A 23,396-nucleotide genomic window follows, 5' to 3' on the forward strand; every position below is an offset into this window, starting at 1 on the left:
TTACAGAGATGTTATGTGCCACTTTTATTTGAAGACAAGCTGCAAGTCAGCAGAAAAATGCTGAGCGATACATTAAGACTAATGTGCATTTGTCCAAAAGAAAAAGAAAAGAAAAAAACATTTAAAGTGGAAGAGTGAAAAGATGAAATTAAACTGAAGCTGTCGGCATCCAAATGCAATTTCCATGATGAGATGAGTGGCCATGTTCTCTCATTTCCGTTCTGAAGCCTCTTCAAATGGTTCAGAGACACTCTGTACAATTGCTCCTAATGTGTTCTCACTCTGAGTGCCAAAGTGATCTGACTGTCAACTCCGTGCCTCTGATTTTTAGTAAGAAGAAAGTCACAAATGTACAGTTAAAGGTATAGCGGAGGATCATTCCGAATTTTAGATAAGACCCGCCCTCTCCACTTTTTGGAAAGTTTGATTGATTCACCAGAATGATTGACAATTAGGAGGACCAATAGTATAGGCATTCCACCCGGAAGTAAAAAAATCCTCCGCTATACCTTTAATTTGGTTATTAAAACATCATGGAAGTTTTTATTGAATTGACAGTTTGGGAGTGGCTAGATTATTTGTATTTGTGCCTCTTGAATAAGTGATACAGCACTTTCACAGTGGCTGGAACATCTTGGGAAACAATGTCTGTAAGAAACATGAGCAATTAGCTTATTAGTGAATGAACAACCTGGCAGATCATCACTTGCTAACAGCTATTCTATTGAATAAGTACACAAAAAACAGCCTAAATAGGGGTTTTGTTTCAAGCAGTAGTGAACATGTCCTTCATGAAGAAGGTAATGCCATTATATTGTGTTGCATTGTGACAAGCTCAGAGAAAAAATGTAATCCAAGATGGAAGACGAAGTAAGAGAGTTGTTGATTTGTGTGCATAATATCAAACAGCAAGAAAATGATGCTTCCTAATAAGATTCGAGTTTCTTCACTTTTAAAAAATAAAGGTTCAAAACAGGTAAGTTTTCACAGCAATGCCAAAAAAAAAAAAAAAAAAATTGGTTCCCCAAAGAACCTTTCAGTATTAAATAAACGTTTTACACTATAAAGAACCTTTTAAGCAATTGAAAGTTTACATAAATGTTAAAGATTCTTTATGGAACCATCGATGCCAAAAAAGAACCTTTATTTTTAAAAGTGTTGAGTGGTTTTGTTTAGGATGCACACTTTGACACTAGGCAGCTCACTAGCTCGGATGGTCTCAAAATAATTACCTTGAGGGTCAATGGACTGAACCGGAAGCCCTCGGTCTATGAGAAGATCCAATGCAAGCGTCACATTATGGAGCTGCAGGTGAACAAACATCAATGGTAAAAAGATTAGAATCAGAAACAAACAAATGTTGTAAAACCACAACACTGCAAGTTCTAACCGTAACATCATTAGTTTTGATTTCTGTCTTTTGCATTACCCTCAGGTTCTTAACCTGCCTTATGCTGCTGTGCTGTCATATCCAGTCATCCTAAGAGACGTAATTATACGATGGCGAGACACCTCCTGGAGGTGCATGTGAAGTTACACTGATGTAAAATCCCATAAGCCTGGATTCAATTTTGCTTCTTGTTGCAAACTGCAATGGAGGTCACTAACAACGTGGTTCTCGTGTCAAAACTCGAAATGTTTTCTCGGGTTCTCACCATTTCCGAGCTCCCGACAGGACAAAGGAAGAAGTCGCTCAGTGGAATGAAGAAGCCCTCCAACTGCCCGATCAACAAGAGCAGAATCACTCCGTCTGCAATCTAACAATATCACATTTTAAAACATAAACATATCAAACATGAATGTGAGATTACAAAAACAAGCCAATAAAGGGCTCAAATCATTTTCTTTTTTATCTTTTGCAATTATCTTACTAGTAGTTGAGTTTTTTTTTGTTTAGGGCCACATGTAACATTACTTTTTCCACATGCAAAGATGTTAACCAATCATAACAGAGCATTTACATAAAATAAAATAAAAACCTGTTGATTCAGAAGGAAAATGGAGATTGTTAAAGGGGTCATGACATGAGAAATCAAATTCGCCTTGATCTAAGAGGTCTTTGTACCATTAAAACATCCAGCAAGTTTCACATCTTAAAACGCCCTCTTCATTATAAACAAAGCATTTACTCAAGCTCCAAAAAGGCTTGTTTTTAATATTGCGGGATCTGTAATATCACACAGGCAAATACATTTGCATATGCCTGCATCCAGAGAAAGACATTGATGAATAGTTTCACATCATCGCACCACTGGCGTTCAGTCGCTTAGAGACTGACATGTGCCTACACTGGATGAGAGTGTCGTGTCACGTCAAAAAGCCATTATAATCCCTGATGCTGTCTACACTGGATACAGTATACAGATGCGCGTTCAGTCTCTGACACACTCTTCGCGCTTGAGTCTACTGACAACAGGACAAATGGACAAGTTAAAGAACATTCACTTTGTTTAAACTTTGTTTTTGGTTTGCGTCTCTGTACAGACTTCAGAAGGATCGCAGTGTCACAAGTGGAAACAAGCGGATGGTTTATTTTAATGGCGTCCCGGATCGCATCGGAGGATTATATGTTTGTTCTGAGCATTTTGCTTTGTAAATGAGGCACAGTGTAATGGTTCATAAAGAAGCTTTTGTTGACAGATGAAGAAGCAACTGTATTGGATCTGATCAGCAGCTGCATCACAAACTGTGAGTAAATGATTTCACAAATCTTTGTCTGTAAATGACGGTTTTATATGGACAATGTTTTCAAAACACTTACTCACGTGCAGTAGCGAGTGGATGTTGATACTGTTTCCTATGCAATGACGTTAGCCAATCATAACAGAAATCCATGTCATGATCCCTTTAATATAAAACCAAATTTTCAGTGCAAAAATAACTTTGACTAACCTTATACACTACCGTTCAAAAGTTTGGGGTTGGCAAGATTTTTAAATGTTTTTGAAAGAAGTCTTTTATACTTACCAAGGCTGCATGTATTTGAATTAAAAATCCACAAAAACTGTATTATTGTGAAATATTATTACAATTAAACAACCATTTTCTATTTAAATATACTTTAAAATGACATTTATTCCTGTGACAACTTTATTTAAAGGATTACTGTCACCAAAATGCAACCTAGGGTCTTTTTGTTAATCTACCCGAGGCAAACTTTCGTTTAAAAGCATAATTATAATGGAAACGCCACTTTTAAGTTTGACCGTATTTTCGTTTTGGTCAAATTGCCTTTTGAATGGGAGTGCTAGGGGCACTTCTATGATAGCATCTTTAAAAATAAAGCTATTTTTAAAACTCTAAGAAGGCTCGACACAACATGAAACTCGAAGTATCACCAGGGGCTCTACACATGAACTCGAGCATTGAGAACATTGTTTGTGTACACAGAGTTTACTAAAAAGAAAGAGTTTGAACAACTCACTGTAGCTGTTGTTGTTTCCGTCCGCCAGCATTTTGACAGTCAAAAATAGCCGATCTCCGAATGCAACGTAACAGGGAGGAGAGTAAATATGGAAAGCTCCTAAAGCTTAGTTCCATATAAATTCACGGATAATTTGTTGTTTTGTCGTCGTTAGTGAAAATCAATAATGACCTTGTATTTGAAAAAGGATCCTCATATAAGAAGCAATACCAAAATTCAGAGTCAATTCATTCACATTTGGAGATCGGCTATTTTTGACTGTCAAAATGCCGGCGGACACAGCTTCAGTGAGTTGTATAAATTCTTTCTTTTTAGTAAACTCTGTGTACACAAACAATGTTCTCAATGCTGGAGTTCATGTGTAGAGCCCCTGGTGATACTTCCAGCAAAGTTTCATGTTGTGTCGAGCCTTCTTACTGGGTTAGGGTTAGGGTTATGATTTTTGATGCTATCATAGAAGTGCCCCAAGAACTCCCATTCAAAAGGCAATTTGACCAAAGCGAAAATACGGTCAAACTTAAAAGTGGCGTTTCCATCCTGATTATGCTTTTAAACGAAAGTTTGCCTCGGGTAGATTAACAAAAAGACCCTAGGTTTCATTTTGGCGAGAGTTACCCTTTAAAGATTATACGTTTCTTTACAGTAAGTTTTGGTCAATTTAATGTGCCCTTGCTGAATAAAAGTATTAGTTTTTTTCAACAACAAAAAATTTAATGGCAGTGTAAGTTGATCTAGTTGATCAGAGTTGCACACCTGTTTGTCAATGTCTGTCACGTTCAGTCCCAGAGATAACATGTTCTTATTCACAAAGTGCAGAATGGCCTGTAGAAAAGAAAACTTGATGAAGCGGTGAAAGATTTGGGTCAAAGACTACATTTAGACACGTGAGGAACTGGATCCGAACCTTTTTCACGGTCTCAATTTTGTGAGCCTCCAGCTTGAAGAGCTCATCAATGGGGCATTCCTCTGCAAAGACATTGCAAGAGAGAGATTAAGAAGCAAACGCTTTCTTCTTTATACGCCTCCGCTATCTGAAAGTTACTGATGCTTATAAATATGGAAATGAAAAGGCTCAGAGTTCAGCCTCCGTTTGACTCACTGTTAGATTCTTTCTCAAGCTCTTCACTGGAATTACTGCGGAGACACACAACGCACCATGAAAACACTGCTTTGGACATTGTCACTGAGTTTCAAAGTGATGTTAAACATGTTTAATAGGGAAGGAGGTTCTTCACAGACCTTTGAAATGTGATGAATTCAGTCTGCTTGTCTGCCTTGATGCCAGTTTTTGTGACCTGGTTAACAAATGAGATTTTAATGAATGCTGACAACATGAACATCTAACTTTTGTAGTAATTTAGTAATTTAACTTCTCAGGGAATATTTTTAAAGAGAAATCATGTAAGTGTTGATTGGATGATGGGTATTAGGCTCTTATACTATTGGTTAATATAATTTTTCTATGGATGTGCATCTTTGATTATATGATCTAATTTAGAATGATTTTTTTACTTTACATAATATGCATATTTTTTTCAAACAATATTCAGTGATGAATTGTAAAAAGTTAAAAAACAATTGTTCATTTTAATATGCATATTATTTTTTCAAATAATATGCAACGAAAAACTGTGAGATCAATTTTCATTGTAATATAATTTTTTTTAAATATACATACATGAATTGTGAAAAATGATGAAAACATTGTTCATTATAATATGCAAAAAAAAAATATAATATGCAATGATGAATTGTGAAAAAATATTGAATCAATTTTCATATTCATTTAGAAAATAATATACAGTGTTGCACTGTTATAATGGACAAATGTTTTCATTATTTTTACACGTATATTACTTTATGATGCAAATAATATGCAATGATGAATGGTAAAAAATTATGAAAACAATTGTTCATTATAATACGCATATACATTTTTTTCAAATAATATGTGATGACAAATTCTTAAATGTTAAGAAAATAATTGTTTATTATAATATGCATTTTCATTTTATTTCATTTTATAATATGCAGTGATGAATTGTGAAAAATTATGAAAACTACTTTTTCTCATTATATATTAATATTTCAAATAATTAGTTGTATCTGAAGAGCAGAATATCATTGAAACTAGGAAGTGAACTCATTTTGGCATGTAAGCGACAACACCCTGGCAACCACCTAAACAGCAGTATTATGGCAGTGTGTTTTGCACACCCCTCTTTAATATCCTGCTCTTGAAACATTTAGTATGCACATTCAAATAATTTGCATTAATCAATCACCTCACACTGAACGATCTCCACGCTGACGTTTACAGGCAGTGCCAGATCGGGTTGGAAACGCCTCACAATAGCAACCAGAAGATGTAATGTAGCCAACAGGTCCCTGCTGTGAATGACTGACAGATTGGAGAGGGAGAACAGTGGGCGTATGCTCATAAATATGTAAACTGGTCATTGACAAGATCTGATCTGATCGGCTCACGTTTAACGTTCCATTTGGCCGTTTCCTCATTAAGCCCGAAGGTCTCGTTCAGAGCTGTCAGGATGGCATCTAGTTTCCGTAGCTGGACATCAGTACTCAACGCAATCTCCTCTACATTTAAATGCACACCTGCTAACCTGCCTGCATTCACAACATACACAGATATTTCACAGATATTGCCTGTTATATGCAGCATTATATTTTCTGCATTGTGACATCACTTTCATGACATTTAAGCATGTGAGGTTCACTAAATAATGTGCCTGTTCAGAGCGTTCTTGCTCTGACGTGATTCTTACGTAGCAGGTGATGAAGGACGAGTCCGTCATACAGGTCTTCCTCCAGCGATCGCACCACAATATGTTCAATTTTCAGGGTTGTGTTGATCCACTCCACCAAAACCTACCTCGAAGCAACATGGAAAATCCAGATATTTAGACACCCTCACCCAATGATGCTCACATTGAGGGAAGTGGGTTTGCACAAGAACTAATCAATAATGTTTTTGATAACTATGCCACACCACCCCAAAAAAGTTGATGCATCTCACCTCTTTAAGTTTGTTGAGTTTGGGGTCTTCTAAAGATGTCGGTTGAATGATCATTCTTCTCTCTGTTCCTTTAATCCACAATAAAACACATCATATGCCACATTATACGTTTTAGGATGTTTATTTCTTTCAGCTAAACACTGGATCTGCCCTTCATAAAAGACTGTGACTGCATTCTATTTCACATACTATACTTACTATAAAGAAGATTAGGATTAGTCTGTCCTGAGTCATAGTATGTTCAAAATAGCAAGTCAAATAGTCAACATTTGTGCTAATGTTACCCATAACCCTTTGCACTCTATATAGCAATGAGTTTGTTTCAAGTTTCTTTTAAAATTGTCAATTTTACTGCAATGTCGGTAACCAAACAGTTGATGGGCCCCATTGACTTCCATGGTATATATTTTTTCATACTATGGAAGTCAATGGGGCACATCAATTGTTTGGTTACCCAACACTAGTCTCAACATGTGTACATACTGTAGCCAAAAGTTTGTACATTCTTAAAGGGTTAATTCACCCAAAAATGAAAATTATCCCATAATTTACTCACCCTCATGCCATCATGTATATGACTTTCTTCTTTCAGCCAAACACAATCAGAGTTAAATAAAAAAATATCGTGGATCTTCCCAGCTTTATAATGGGAGTGAATGGTAGGGGAGAGCGGGGCACAAAGTAACACTTTTTGACTTTCTCAGTTTGTGTAAATCTACTTATGGTTTAGAGTATTTATTTTTTCCCACATTAATTTCCCACATGTCTAGTACAATTATGTGTTTTTGTTTTATTAATACAGTATATACTTTTTTCTTGATATACCCCGAAAGAATGGAAGTGAAATGTGACAACATGCCCCATAGGTGGGGTACATTGTAACATGTGTGGGGCACATTGTAACATAACATATGACAGCTTAAAATGTTATCTGATCTAATAAAAAAAATATACAAAACAAACTAAAATATTTTCTAAATAAAATACAATTAAAAAACTTTTTCATATAAAATAATGGCAATTTTTAATAATTAAATATAAACAAATTTTTGAGTTTTGACTACGAACACATGAAAACACAGCTATACAACATAGTTCAAAACTCTCAGTCTTTATTCACCTTTTTCTCACGTTTTCTCAATAAAATTAATAAAAGTATAGAATATAATAGCATATTTCTAATAGGGGCACATTGTAACGCAGTGTGACAACATGCCCCCGCCTGCACAACTGGGATTTAAACCCTGCTAGTGTCTTCTGCTAGTTAGCGAAGCATTAAATAACTATCTCAACAGTTAAATAACATATTGGAGATTAAAATAATATCAGATTTGTCTTATTTTAAATAAACACAAAAAATAGAGATGAAAAATTAACTTAAGTAAGAAATTTACTTTTGCTATGGTTTAATAAATGTCTATGGATATCTTCCAAAAAAATAATAATTTTGGCGGAATTTTTTTCCTATATAGTGTTGATATGGCAACTAGTAAATACACAAAGTTTCGTCATCCTAGCATGTGCGGAAGTATTTAAAACAAGCGTGTTACAACTAGCCCCGCGTTAGGTTGTGCCCCGTGCTCCCCTACCTGAGATTTTAAAGGACAAAACAAAAGTGCATCCATCCATCATAAAAGTAATCGATATGGCTCCAGGGGATTAATAAAGGCCTTCTGAAGTGAAGCGATGCATTTTTGCATGAAAAATATCCATATTTTGGAAGAGCAGAGGATAGAGCAAAACAAAACACCGGTCACGAATAAGAAGTCTAAAACAAGAATTTTAAAGAGAAATGTCAGAGGATTTCATTATAAGAGAAGAGGAGCTTGAGTTGAACTAGAAGAGGGCTGGGCAACGGCCATTACCGGAAGCCAGTGATTATAGTTTATAAAGTTATAAATATGGATATTTTTCTAACAGAAATGCATCACTTCACTTCAGAAGGATTTATTAAACCTCTTGGAGCTGTATGGATTACTTTTATGACGGATGGATGCACTTTTTTGGCCTTCAAAAACTCAGGCTTTATTCACTCCAATTATAAAGCTTGGAAGAGCCAGGATATTTTTAATATAACTCTGATTGTGTTTGGCTGAAAGAAGAAAGTCATTTACACCTGGGATGGCTTAAGCGTGAGTAAATTATTGGATATTTTTTATTTTTGGGTGAACTAACATTTTAAGTGCATGATAGAAGAATGTAAACTGGATTGATGTTGAGATGAATGTGCACTGCTCACCCAGGGCCTGACGATTGCTGGTTTCGTCCATTTTCTCTTCAGCTCCACAGTCTGTCATTCTTTTGACTGTTTCAAAACATTGTTTTTGTCAAAAAGTGAACTTCATAATAGTTTTACTCAGCAGACATTTGATTTCTAGTGCTTCTGTTTTGAAAAACAAGTGAGGTTCGGGTTCTGTCTGCGTGTTTGTGCCCTGAAGGAATTTCAAGGACTCGATTCATCTCGAGGTTTTGTTTTCGTATGGACATTTTTATGGCTATGATGAAGTGCGGCGAACCGAAGCCGACTTCAAACGTCAAAACACAAGGACGGAGAATCTCCACAACACACACACACACACACACACACGTCTGCGGGAGATCTCGCGCTGAAAGGAGGACAAGATTTCTGCCTTCCTGTATCACGCAAGCCAGCCCACATTGACATAACACAGACTGACGGGGGAAACATAAACCTCACTGACAACAAAAACATGCTGTGAGACTCGGAGACACAGAAAGAAAGGGTGGAAAAAACAAGAAAGGGAAAGAAATAAGATCTCCTAGTTCGGCCAAAAATGAATACTGTCATATTAACGGTCGTTTCAAACACAAATGCTGTGGAACTTTAGTGCAGTTCTTCCATAGTGACCATGCCATTTATACTGCCTGCACGTGCTTTCGGAAATTTCCTACTTCCCACTTTTGAAGTCGATATTACGAGCTCATCGCATTCGAATTTTGACTTGAGAGGGCGTTCATGTCCAATTTTTGAACTAGGAAACTTTACGATAATTCAGATAGCAGGTGAAGGCATAAAGCCCCAGAAAGAACATAAAAACATTATAATATTAATTTTTGAGTGAACTATTCCTTTGAATTATGTCTCAATTATTTCTCATAGACAGCAATGACTTAATGGAGAGCAAATGGAGACTTTTGCTTTTAGATGTTTCTCCTGAGAAGAAAAAGTGATTCAATCTCCTGTAGAGTTTTAGAAAAGATCTCCATAATGTGGTCATTATTACATTCTTACAAATATTTCTTACCAAACAATTTCAGAACCAAATTATCTGGGATTTGCTATCCACATTCACATAGCTTTAGAATTCATGTACAACAACAGTTTTGCCCATTTTCCAATTCTAGGAGAAAAAGTCTGAGACAAAGGCGAAGCGATCCTTAAACAGATAAATCTATGAAGTCTGCTGAGCTACGAAAGAGTAATATCTGAGCAATACAATCCTGTCATGTTTGCTGTCAAAACTTTCACCTCAGCTCTTGCCACACGTCTGGAGAAATCTTTCTTCTATCTGTGTGGCAGTAGATGAAACGCCGTCCAAATGGTCCAGTCACCTTCCCTACAAGAATCGATTTACTTCTACAAAACAACCAACCATCTTTCTGAATCAGCTAAAAACAAAAACAAGAACTCGAATATGGGTGAGGCCTATTTCAAACATTAGACAGGAAGTGGTAAGACAGCACTTCCCCTTTTTTTCTATTTTGTAGCTACTGCACAAAATATGTTCTGAAACTGTCACACACTGCATCAAACACGTACCCTCGAACAGAACTTACAGGAGATCCAAACATGACATGTGAGTCAGTAACTAACAGTAACGCTTATTAGTAAACAACCAAATAGTGATCTAACGTTTCCTCTCTTCAAAATAACACTCTCCAGGTTTGTGAGCAACAATTGCATACATTTTCCTCTCTCTCTTTCTGTGACTGTGAGAACGCCTCCCTTTGACGAGAAAAAACAGAGGTAATTTGGGCTGGAGGGTTACCATGGTTACCATCCCAATGAATTCCCCCATTAAACGCAAGTTTGAATCCAGAACAAACAACTGAAAAAAAAAGACCCTCAAAGGAGCATCTGAAAACAACAAGATTATTTAGATTCAGACTCGCCCATCTGTGGATCTGTTTACATTCGCATCATCCTGGGAAAAACAATCATACTGGGAACTATGGTTTACATGTTCCCAAAAAAAATGGAAATCCATGCAAATCTCATCTAGGGTGTTGTTAGGCAGCTAAGGTGTTCGGAATGTTGCTATGTGGTTGCTTGGGTGTTATCATTGGTTGTTAGAATGTTATTGTTGGGTTCCTTGCATGTTCCGAGTGGATTTTAGTGAGTTGCTATGCAATTGCTAAGGTAGTTTGAGTGTAGTAACCACTCAGACCGCATGGATGTTCTCTGTGCTTGCTAAAGTATTCTGAATGGTTGCTAGAAAGTTGCTATGCAGTTGGTAAAGTGCTCTGGGTGGTTGCTAGGGTTAAACTATGTGGTTTCTTGGGTGTTGTGGGTGGTTAGTAGATGGTCACTGATTCATCCAGTAATTAAATCGTTATGAGTGAGTCTTGAATCATTTATTCAACCTTATTTAAAAAATAATTAATTCACATTAAACATATTTAAATAGACTGCAGCAATTAACATTTTAGATGAGAGAATTGTAAACTATTTTAAACGAAGAAACTGTGATTCTAAATTTATCCAGAACCGTACAGCTCGAGTTGTCAAAAGTCCAAAAAAAAAAAAAAAAAAAAAAACAACTCCATGACTCTTCCAGGTACTTTTCGCCTACTGTTTTTCGTTTGTATTCGGACATACTACTCTTTTCGCCTACTGTTTTTCGAATATTATAGTTGCGTTCCAAATGCACAATACACTAGCCTATTTACTTATGCACTATGTACTTAACCGTGTAGTGTATGAGTTTTAAATGGTAATTTTCCAATTCAACATCGAAGTCTGATAGCCCCTCCCCCTCCGCTACATAATTAAAGCTGCGACAGTTGAGTGCATGAATTCGGTTAATTAAGTGCATCATCCGGGTATTTAAAAGTGTACTTTTCCAATTTGGAATTTTCTCAATTTCTCAACACCTATTTGCACTATTTATACTACAAAACGTCAGAATAGTGCACAAGTACACAAACTGGGACGCACCTTATGTATTCGGACATACTACTCTTTTGGCATACTGTTTTTTTACTGTTTTTTTCTATATAGTAAGAATTCGATTTCGGACACAGCGCAAGTATGAGGCAAGAGGGCGGGACAACCTGTCACTCACATGAGATCACGGCAATAGCAAACGACAACAATCCAATCAATTCCCGATTGACAAAATTCTCACCTTCTCAGCATTTTGTCTTGTTTGAGAAGCCGTTTCACCCGGATATAATAGGGAAGAAATGACTAACGCAACTTCTGTTTCATGCCGAATTTATGCCTGTGTGGGACAAGAAGGTGAAATATTTATATGTGCTCTATCAAGGATTTTAAGCATGAATAATTCTGTGTATGAAGAGGTGATCTGCAACTGCTTATTATTTTGATAAAAAAAAAAAAAAGATCCAATTCAGAGATGTCAAAATGAATTCATTCCAGCATGTAGAAAGCACTTGTTTATTTGAAATAATTACAGCATTTCTACTAAAATAAAATACACAGTGCAGGGTTTATGAATCATTCCAGGACAAACAGTCGTTCCATGTGTAGTGCTAAAAGCATTTACGTGCGTCAAAATAAAATATTTTAATATGCTGCTACACTGACGGATCATTAAGGCTGAATACATTCGATTCTGGGCATAAATAATCTAAATTATACAAAATATTTAATTCTTACATATATAAAAGAAACACAAGGGATGTGTGCATGGCATCAGTGAGGCACGACGCAAGCTTCCACGGATCTCTTCAAGTGTTACTCTGAGTTTTTGTAGTTGGTGAAAAGGTTGTATAGCACCCTGAGAGTTGACTTCAGATTCAAGTTCACCACATCTGCAGGACACAAACAACAGAATCGCTGTTAAACAGACAGAGGCTTGAATATGTTAACTGACATTGTGTAAGAACAGAAAGGAAAGGGCAGGTACAGTGTGCTGCATCTATTGAAGAACATCTCCATCTAGTGGATAATCTGGCTGTTCAGACAATGAGCTAGTCAGTTATGATATCTGAAGGTTGTGTTGTGTATGTAACGCTGATATAACATTGCTGGCACTGATTTTTCTGGTACCTTCTGGTCGAGCTTTGGGTTTCTTTAATCCACCATCCTGCATGAGCTCAAAAGCAAATGTGACATTATGCACCTACAAGACACAAAAACACTTGCAATTTTTTTCCATGGCTAGTCATGTTACAAACCAGTTTTTGAATGCTAGAAATAGAAATGCTTAAGTAATTTGTCAGTTTAATGCCATAAGAATTCCACAACCATCATATAATCAGACTTTAGAAGTCTACATAAAACCATATCAGACCCAATCTGACTTCATGATACTCAACAACTCCACATCAAACCATATCAAGACCCAATCAGACACATGAATACTATGTGGTCTGATGTGGACTCGTTGAGTCTGATATGGTGTGATGTGGTCTGAACAGCATTCATGAAGTCTGATAAGGTTTGCTGTTGACTTGTACAGTCTCATGTGATTGGTATGGTGAGGTTTTAGTCTGATGTGGATTCATAAAGTCTAGCATGGTCTGATGCAGTTTAATTAGGTATTTAAAAATCATAAAACCACATCAGACCACATCAGACTTCATGAGTCCACATCAGACCACATTATACAACAACTCCACATCAAACCATATCAAGACCCAATCAGACTTCATTAATACTATTCATGGTTTGATGTGGTCTGATGTGGACTTGTTGAGTCTGATATTGTCTGGTATGGTGTGTTGTGGTCTGAACAGCATTCATGAAGTCTGATTAGGTTTGCCGTGGACTTCTTTAGTCTGATGTGATCTAGTATAGTATGGTTTGATGTAGTCTGATGTGGATTCATAAAGTCTGACATGGTCTGATGCAGTTTAATAAGCTATATAGTTAAAAACAAATCATCAAACCACATCAGATCCCATCAGACTTCATGAGTCCACATCAAACCATATCAGACTTCATAAATACTACTTATCTCAAGTGGACTCATTGAGACTGATGTGGTCTGATATGGTGTGATGTTGTCTGAAGAGTATTCATGAAATCTGATAAGATCTGATATGGTTGATTGTGGACTTGTTGAGGCTTATGTGGTCTGATACCATTTGATGTAGTCTGGTGTGGATTTGTGAAGTCTGACAGGTCTGATGCAGTTTAATGAGATATTTAAAAACGACCCTTTTAGTCTAATCGAGCACCCTAAGACTTCATTACACCCTAACAGAACAAATCAGTCCTCTTCAGACCGCATCAGACCTCACCAGTCCAGATTAGACCGTTCTACATCACACTTACCTTCTGTTCGAAGCTTTCTGGCGTGAGGTAGAAGTTGTACAGAGGCACAAAGTAATTTTCCAACAGTCCCATCAGCAACACCAGATAGACACCATCTGCAAACTTCACACACACACAAGAGGTTTAGAGAAGGTTTTGATCCGTGTGAGAGTTAGTTAACAGTTGACGTCTATACCTGTGATTCCAGCTCCGTCACCTCCAGGTTCAGTTTGTTTAAGTGTTTATTCACAAATGTGATCAGCGACTGAGAAAACAAACATTGAAGGTTAATTTTGGATAATCAGCACCATCACACAGAACTTCTTGTCCTGTTCAGAATGGCTTCTTACAGTTTTCACTACGTTCAGTTTGTCAGGTGCGTGATCCAATAAGGTGTCGAAAGCATCACGTTCTGCAAATGACAAAACAAAGAAACTGTTTGGGACTAATAAAAATAGAAAACAGACAAACCATCAAAATCCAGCAAAAACCAGCTCCTAGTTTCTACCTCAGGTCAGGTTATTTGTACATTTAGCTGGTCTAGATGGATTATAAGCAGATTAGAGCTAGTAAACCATCGTGAACAAGCTACAATGTGCTGAAAAACCCAGCTTTGTCCTCCTTAAACTGGTATGCCTTAGATTTTCCAGAAGGGTATTGATCCTTAAGGACAACATGAACATATTTGAAAATACACACCTGACCTTCCGATCATCATTCTGTTGGAAACAGAAACAGAAAGTCAGCCTCAGATCACACACTCAAATAAAAAAAGTTTTTTTTTCATGTTATAACCATCTTTCATCACTAGATGGCCACATTGAAGCTGCTTACTCTGTTGTGGTACTTGTGAGTTGTTTGGTCACATGAGAAGTCTGCAGGATTCCCTCTTTTTTCTGAGACAAAAACAAACCTGTGCAATTAGGCTGAAGGCATTTGATACAGGGCTGCCAACTCTCACGCATTGAGCGTGAGACTCACGCAATTGACACTTTTCACACGCTCTCACGCCACACATCCATTTTCTCACGCACAGAAAAATTGTGGAGCAAAGAGGTACTTTTAATATTAAACTAATTCTCAGCTCTTAGATTCCGTCAATTTTATTACGAAATTCAGACAAAAATACGTTTGGCGCTTGTAAATGTGACGTGACAGATCGCTGAGCGCCTCAGTTCAAGTGCACGTGAACCGATCACCTGTTACTTTTTTATTTAAAGGCACACTGTGAAACTTTTCAACCTTCATAATATATTTCCAAGACCCTTGTGATGGTACATCGACTTACAATAGGTTGAATGACACGTCTGCCATGGCCTGACGGGGTCTGTATCGCTTTTACTGGCACTATGTAACTTCGGGGTTCGGGTAGTAACCCGAGCACAAAAAGAACTACAAAATTCGACTGCTTTACGGCATACGTCACTTCCCCCACCACTTCGTCAAATCTGGACGTGAGAGGCCAACCAGCGTTTGTTTTCGGCTTTCGTGCGTATGTTTTTGTCATGGGGCTGTTTACACCTGGCCACTTCATGCGTTTTCTCAGATGGGATAGCTATCTGATCGTGAAAAGACCAGGTGTAAATGCCCTCCGAAACGCATTCAAGACGGATTTTAATCCGATCGCTCAAACCACTTCAGGAGGAGGTCTGAGCCGCATTCCAGACGAAACTGGACAAGTGTAAATGCATCTGGTTGTTGAAACCACATGTAAATTGTACTCCTCTCAAAAATGCTAAAAATAAAAACGTGTGAGAGCGTGTTATAGGATATATGTTATAGACAGATATGACGACGCTACTGGAACACACATCACCGCAGATGAGCAACTGAGCATAGTCATCAAGAGAACGTGCAAACTATCGCAAATCAAAGTGAAAGTAAGTCGCAGACAGTGCATTTACGACTATTTACGACAGTGCAAGTATTCCATAGCGACTCTAGGGGTCGCTGTTTGACAAAAACACAATTCCTTCACAGTGTGCCTTTAAAGATGCAGTACAACTTACCGAAAGTATACATAATATCGACCAATTAGTGTTTTTCAACCACGGAAAGAGGTCAATATAACAGCAGGAGAACAATTATGTCACATAACATTTACCTCAGGAAAGCCATTTAATGACCATAGCATGTTAATTGAATAGAAAAAATAGCTAGAGAGGTGATTTTGCTGAGCACTATATTACATATTTATTATATTTTTACTTATGTCATTAAATAATTGTTATTATAACAAAAACTGCATTATATTTAATTTAATGTTATTTTTAACCTTTAATAATACCAGCAGATTGGGCCCTCTATGTTTACAGCATTAGGTGAGATTATTTTTTTGAATAAAATTTAAAATAAACATGTATCCAAATTAGTCAATATTGAATCAAAATCGGAATCAAATCACAAGAATGGAATTGAAATCTTGAAATTTTTGTCAAGCAATAATAAAAACTGTATCCTATACCAGTCATTGTACACTGTAAACATTGTAACATGTTGTCACTAAACTTCATAAAATTCTATTTAGTTACCAAATGTTTTGACAATCACAATTACACTTATTGTGATGCAATATTTGTTTTTACAAAAAAAAAAAATATCTCACTCCAAGCTAAACTCAAAAGTTGGCAGCCCTGTTTGATATAACATTCAGTTTCACACTTTAATAAAGTCGTCGCACCTTGACCACGATCACCCGGACGGACACATGCTCAGGTAAGCGGATGGGAGCTGCATAATACATGGCGAGCGCCAGCAGCAGGTACACGATGGACACCAGGCTCTTAGAGTGGATGGCTGAGGAACAGACAGACATAATCAACAACACATTTCTTTATTGTTGATCATGTATTAAAAGATTATCAAAATTGACCTTATTTACTTTCTTTTGCACAATTCATCAATGCTAAAAGCAGGGTAGGCGTTTACTAAAAAGAAAGGTTTTGAACAACTCACTGTAGCTTTGACAGTCAAAAATAGTCGATCTCCGAATGCAAATGAACTGACTCCTTATATATTGATATACTGAATAAAACCCCTTGTTTATTATTGTTATTTGAATAGATATTGCCATGAGCTAAGTGGCTAAGTTATCATGCTTTTCATTGAAATTACAACTTCATGACATTTCCTCCTATGGAGTCAGTTCATTCGCATTCGGAGATCGACTAGTGTTGAGATCGAGTTCATGTGTAGAGCCCCTGGTGATACTTCCAGCAAAGTTTCATGTTGTGTCGAGCCTTCTTAGTGTTTTAAAAATAGCGATTTTTATGCTATCATAGTAGTGCCCCAAGAACTCCCATTCAAAAGCAATTTGACCGAAAATGAAAATACGGTCAATCTTAAAAGTGGCGTTTCCATCCTAATGATGCTTTTAAACGATAGTTTGCCTCGGGTAGATTCACAAAAAGACCCTAGGTTGCATTTTGGCGAGAGTTACGCTTTAAGTGGTCTAGATGTAATTATATGTATAGTTGTATGTTTACATATAGTTTATATATGTATAGTCTGTGAAAGGCGTAGGACCATAAAATGTTCGTCCAATCATTGAATTCAGTCTGAATGCAATGATGCAATGTCCTATACCTGCCTGTCAATGTATGCATTTCATGCTATGCCGAGTTAGACAGACGTCAGTCACTGAGCGCCGCAACTGAAACAGCAGCCTTTTACAGTTCCTCCTGAACCAAAACAAGGAGCTTATGCTGCGTTCACGCCATGACTACTGTAAATTATGAAGAGATGGAAATTATTGTAATGTTATGTGCTTTGAGACATGAGTTAGATTTGATGCCGTCTCTCGTGACGCTTTTTTTTTTTGCTCCCTGCTGTACGCGTTCATGTGTTTTGGTGGGTTTGGAGACGCTCTGAAGGAAAGGTGGGATCTTATGTTTTAGCTAGCTCGCTATTGCTAGCCTCTCCGAAAGTTGCCTACCCTACCTTTAATTTTTTTTTTTTAGGTTAACTGTAAAAATGTGCGTCTTTCAGCGCTCACAGTCGACACTCCACTCCGTGTTCCACTCCAGAGGTCTGAGGACTCCATTAACAGCTTCCAGAACCGTCTGCAGTTTCTGCTTCTGTCCGATCTCTGACTGCGTCACCTCCGCCACATTCAGCTTATAACCCGACAGCTTCTCTGGAGGAGGCCACACACATAAAACATCCTCATTAGTACCACACTTAAAGCGTTTGGTACCATAACAAAGGTGCAAAAAAGAAGAGAATCCTAAACATAAAGTCCTTGTCTTTGTCTTACCAAAAAGTTTCTGCAGCACCTGTCCATCATACAGATCTTCTTCAAGGTCTTTTACGATGATTCGGTCCTCCTCCAGTTCACTGTTGATCCAGTCAATGAGAACCTGAGAGGAAGAGTTTATAAAAAGGTCAGTGAGTAGAATGGTAATTATGCAAAATGGGCGTGGCTTAGTTGTGTCAGAAATTACGGAAAATTCCGTCAATGGTGGGGAAAGAGTTAATTAACTAAATGATTCCTTGGCAACCAACTGAAATAAATATGGGTTACACTTTATTTGGTAACACTTTATTTTACAGTGTCCATGTTACATACACTACCCATAGTAATAACAGTAAAATACATGCAACTAACCCTCAACCAAATCCTAATCCTACCCTAACCCTACAGTAAGTACATGTAGTTCATTAATATTACTCAGTACTTAAATGTATAATTACATTGTAACAAAGGGTTTATACTTTATTTTAAGGTGTCATTGTTACAGTGTAGTTGTATTGTTAAGGACACTGTAAAATAAAGTGTTACTAAATAAAGTGTAACCCTTTATTTTAAGGTGTACTTGTTACAGTGTAATTATACATTTAAGTACTGAGTAATATTAATTAACTACATAGGGTTAGGATTAGGAGTAGGTTTGGTTCAGGGTTAGTTGCATGTAATTATGCATAATTAATAGTAATTACTATAGAGACTACATGTAACATGTAAGACACTGTAATATAAATGTAGGACATTGTACAATAAAGTGTTACCAAAATATGTTGAAGTTGAAGTACTAAACTGACCAAAATTAAAACTGAAATAAAAATAAATTGAAGATATATAGAAATATTTAATAAAAAAAGAAAAATGTTATAAAAGCACAAAATAAAATTACTAAAACTTTAACAAATTAAAAATAAAATAATATAAAAATAAAAGCCAATTCAAAATACTAAATATTAATACTATAATATTATATAAACACTGGCTTGAGGGGTTTGAGAACTATAGAGGGCGCTGCATGCTCTCCAAACAGACGTCACTGTCAAATTTAAAGTCCCATTGGTTACTGTCCTCATCTACCATTTCTGGGAGTTTTTCACATCATCTATTCAGAGATGTTAGTGTAAACAGTCAGAAAATGTGTTTTCTACCTTCTGCAGGTCTTTGAAATTGAGGTCTTCTCTGGATGTAGGGTCTAGAATGGTCCTCTCTGCATTTTCCTCTGCAAAAATCACGGATGAAGGAAGAAACTCTTCAACACTCTCATAAACACACAGTGTTTTAACAGACCTCTAGAACGGTCTTGGGTGTGGGGGAATTTATCCAGCTGTGTGACTCAGTAAGAGTCATGGAGGAAACGAGAAGTGTCCTCCACACCCAACACCACCACCACAAAATTAGGCTTTAGGAGTTCAACTTCTTAGTAATGCATTTCTCAAGTGCCAGCTTCATCAAATAAGTTTTCTCTGAAAATTCTTAAATAGGAGAACTAAAACATGAAATAGTGCTGGAGCGATGACATATTTTGTAAAGGTCAAAACCTGGAAACCAGCATTTTAGCACTTCTGCTTCATCGTCCTGATGCCATGAGTTTTTTTCTGTGTGTGACTTAAAATACTTCAATAATACCACAATTGTGATTTTTTTTAAAGCTTACACTTGAAGCTTTGAAAAAGGTGGTTGCTAACAAGTAGCTAAAATGGGACTACAGAAGTTGTCGGAGACGAACGTCATAATTATATTCATATTATCAATATAATATTAAACGTCAAACTTTTACGGAAACTCAAAGAGATGTTGGAAGCTTAGTAATGGTGACATTTAAGTCATGCAACCGTGGTGTAGTTCATTTATAGCCTGTGTCCTAAATCGCCCCTTATAGCCTACCCTTAAATAGGGCATTATTCGAGGCAACAGCCATTTGTAGTGGTGTCAGAAACCATAGTGGACATTATCGAGCACACTCATTCAATCCCACAACGCACCGCAAGAATGAGTGTACATTTGATGTACGCTCAACCATAAGACATATAAAATATATATTTTATGTCTATGCGCTCAATGGCTAGATAATACCCATAATGCACTGTGAGTGTCGCTAGCTGAATTAATTCCTGTGTCTGATCAGAAGATGGCGCCGCATCTGAATCATCCATCCATCCGTTTTCCAAACCGCTGGTCCAATGTGGGTACAGCGTAATATCATACAGGTATAAATTCCTTCTTAATTGACTATTAAAATGTTTAATTAAGGTTTATACGTGCTAAAGATTTATACATATTTCCATTACTACTGGAGCTGCCAGTTTGCTAAGCCTCAAATGATTATTAAACTGATTATTAAACAGCAGAATCTATGCAAAAGCGGCAGCTCTTCCGACGCACTCAGTGTCTGAATTCACTCTCTCATTTTCATTCACTCCCATGGCAATTTCGGACACAGCCTGATTTTAGCTTTTTATTTCTGCTGATTTCAAAATTCATTACATTTTTTCATTTAAAATTTTTCTAAATTCATTAAACTTGTGTTAATTCCTGAAGATTACTATGATGAACAAAACGTGTAAGAATCATAATCGTTTCAAAAAACGAATCCAAAAGCCAATGGAAAAGTCCTATTGGGTTTTTGTCGGGGAATACGCCATCACTCACGACCACACGACCTCTAGTGGAGGAAAGAGATGTTACATTGTGTTTAATGGATGAAAGGAGCGATGGGTTACCAAGCAGTGTGTCCTCGGGGAGCAGCTCCGGGCCGCTGGGCAGGAGGGGGGCGTGGATGGCGTTCTTGCCCTCTTCCTGGAGGTCACTCGCTAAAGAGCCAAAAAAAGAATAATAAAGCATCATAAGCACCATATTTTCTGGGATATGTACCATGGTAATACTATAGAAGTATCATGTAAACACCATAGCATATGAATATAGTAATAATATGGTAAATATCAAGCAAGGTACCATGGTACACAGTAAGGGTTTATACCGTTTCAAGGAAACATATGTGATGGGCAGAACGGCTAATGTCACGTACAGTAACTCCTCGCTGCTGTTTCTACATCGGTAAATCATTGCCATGTCAATTAACTGATTAGTGTACAGTAATTAATCAGATGATTCGTCAGTGACTCGTTCTCTTCCTCCTTCAGGTAATTACAGTACGTTTATTAAATTGAGCGGTAACTTGACCTGATCTCATCCTATAGTGAACAGCTTCAGTTTCGAGCACTTCCTCTACAACAGAAACATTCATCAGGGTCACATCCAAACATATCTGAAAGAGTTCCTCCTGAAACCACAGCCACACACACACACAAACACACACATACACACTACTGTTCAAACGTTTAGTGTCAAGCGCTGCTTTTTACAGAAATTAATAGTTTTATTCAACAAGGATGCATTAAATGGATCAAAAGTGACTGTAAAGACATTTATTATGTTACTAAAAAATTATATTTCAAATAAATTATGTTCTTTTGAACTTTCTATTCATCAAAGAATCCTGAAAATCAAAAATATGAAGACACACAACTGTTTTACTGAGCATCAAATCATCATATTTGATGATATATGGGAGACCGGGGACAGTTGCAACACTTTTTGCATTTCTCTCAGTTACTCAGAGACTATTTGGACTAGACCAACCAAATTTGTATATATTAAACTTGCATCTGTCTGCTAATTACCCATACCATTTAAAGATGATTATATATGACATATCGTTCACAGTATTTATTTGAATGGAAGAAGTCAGATGTTGCAACTGACCCCGACCCAGGGGACGGTTGCAACACGTTAAAAATACCTAATTTTTTCATTTTAGCTTTTTGTCTCAATGAGCATATAATTCTGAAAATATTAACCGTTTTAGGCCTACTATAATATTATAGTATTATTTATTTCAATAATATTATTGTAGCCTATAATTTATTTATTTAGTCATATTTATCAAATAACAGTTACATTTTCTAAATATTGCATTACTACTGCCACAGTGCTTACATTGGTAAACACAGCAAACACTTGAAGCGAAAACTATCATTAACTTGTTCAGAAAATTGAAATAGTCTGGCGAGGTGGGGCCACGGGTTGGCACATTCCCGGGATGGACCTGCTGCGTCTTCATTCATTGATTCGTCTCTTATCTAAATCTGACCATGGAGTTGACTTTGGCGGAAAGCTGAAGGTGATTGCTAATAGGCTGTCCCAATCAGTGGCACAATCCAATCACGTTTGAGAGGGAAAAAACAAATTGAGGGTTTCCAAGATTTTTTTTAGAAGTAGTAACGGGTACTCGCGGTTATGGATAGAAATGTAGTGGAGTAAAGAGTACAATATTTGCCTCTCAAATGTACCTGAGTAAAGTCATGAGTATTCCCTAAAAATGATACTCGAGTAAAGTACAGATCCCTCAAAATTGTACTGAAGTACAGTACTCAAGTAAATGTACTCCGTTACTGTCCGGCTCTGCAATTTGCAATGCAACAAACCTTTATTAAACATGCAATTTATAACTTGTTGCAACTGTCCCAAACCCTATCAGCCATGACAGAACATCATGTGCCTGCTGACTTTGACACATGCTAACCATGTCACTTAGAAGTCAACAAAACAATAATTCAAACTAAGTAAGTTTTGATTAATTCATACAAAATGTCTGAACAGTATGACAAAAATATATCTCATGAAAACAAAAACAAGTTTTGTTCAATAAATGCAGCAGCAGATGTTGAATATGTCTACTGTCTTCTTAATGGGGGGAGGGTCTAACTGTGCATGTACAGTATGAGTGTCACTCTAGCTTGTTTCTGATTGGAGAAAAATGACATGTTGCAACCATCCCCATGTTGCAACTGTCCCCGGTCTCCCCTACTGATGAAGACTGGAGTAATGATGCTGAAAATTCTGCTTTGATCACAGGAATAAATTACATTTTAAAATAGTAGGCTACAATAGAATTACAGTTGTTCGCGAGAAAGATAGATGTACATCGCTAATATTATAATAGGCTGCTTGTTTTTACTGCAAGTAAAAGTGTGAAATGAACTTATTTTTCCTTTTGACATCGCAAATCAGGATAGAAAGACACATTCAAATCGCGTACTTCCAGAAGTCCTGTGAAAATACCATTGAGAATGTTGTTTTAGTAGGCTATCATTGATACTATTATAGTATTGATTTTATATTTTCAGTTTTCATTTTTAATTTAGCTAACTTTTCGGTAAATGTTTTG

General features: G+C 36.9%; 2 protein-coding genes across 5 annotated transcripts in view; both read right to left on the reverse strand.

The window, feature by feature from the left end:
• Positions 1-9: 9 nt before the first annotated feature.
• On the reverse strand, positions 10-10,108 carry parvg (parvin, gamma). Its single transcript, XM_084095569.1, has 13 exons — positions 9,952-10,108; positions 8,701-8,766; positions 6,462-6,529; positions 6,211-6,313; positions 5,912-6,052; positions 5,710-5,825; positions 4,664-4,719; positions 4,524-4,558; positions 4,329-4,390; positions 4,178-4,246; positions 1,656-1,757; positions 1,233-1,305; positions 10-648 (listed from the first exon to the last, which is right to left on the reverse strand). The coding sequence occupies exons 2-13, from the start codon at positions 8,756-8,758 to the stop codon at positions 575-577; spliced, it is 957 nt and encodes a 318-aa protein (XP_083951695.1). The 5' UTR covers positions 8,759-8,766; positions 9,952-10,108; the 3' UTR covers positions 10-574.
• Positions 10,109-12,088: 1,980 nt separating this feature from the next.
• The window catches only part of parvb (parvin, beta), a 21,200-nt gene continuing 9,892 nt past the window's right edge, over positions 12,089-23,396 (reverse strand). For all 4 annotated transcript variants that reach the window (XM_084094193.1, XM_084094196.1, XM_084094195.1 and 1 more), the window contains 12 exons: positions 20,890-20,979; positions 19,318-19,388; positions 18,182-18,284; positions 17,921-18,061; positions 16,607-16,722; positions 14,761-14,822; positions 14,626-14,645; positions 14,277-14,338; positions 14,123-14,191; positions 13,948-14,049; positions 12,718-12,790; positions 12,089-12,479 (listed from right to left, as the gene is read on the reverse strand). In XM_084094193.1, coding sequence (XP_083950319.1) covers positions 12,403-12,479; positions 12,718-12,790; positions 13,948-14,049; positions 14,123-14,191; positions 14,277-14,338; positions 14,626-14,645; positions 14,761-14,822; positions 16,607-16,722; positions 17,921-18,061; positions 18,182-18,284; positions 19,318-19,388; positions 20,890-20,979 — 986 coding nt within the window. In that variant the 3' untranslated portion in view covers positions 12,089-12,402. The remainder of the gene's footprint in view (positions 12,480-12,717; positions 12,791-13,947; positions 14,050-14,122; positions 14,192-14,276; positions 14,339-14,625; positions 14,646-14,760; positions 14,823-16,606; positions 16,723-17,920; positions 18,062-18,181; positions 18,285-19,317; positions 19,389-20,889; positions 20,980-23,396) is intronic.

The sequence above is a fragment of the Abramis brama genome (assembly GCF_963993115.1).
Source record: "Abramis brama genome assembly, chromosome: 20".
NCBI classification, from domain to species: Eukaryota; Metazoa; Chordata; class Actinopteri; order Cypriniformes; family Leuciscidae; genus Abramis; species Abramis brama.

What these genes read in the sequence shown, in the direction of transcription:
- parvg (XM_084095569.1), bottom strand. Translation starts at nt 8,758, where the DNA reads ATGACAGACTGTGGAGCTGAAGAGAAAATGGACGAAACCAGCAATCGT. An exon ending in AAATTGAGACCGTGAAAAAG is followed by an intron (nt 4,247 to 4,328) that starts GTTCGGATCCAG and finishes TCTTTTCTACAG; the next exon opens with GCCATTCTGCACTTTGTGAA. An exon ending in TCAGTCCATTGACCCTCAAG is followed by an intron (nt 649 to 1,232) that starts GTAATTATTTTG and finishes TGTTTCTTACAG; the next exon opens with ACATTGTTTCCCAAGATGTT.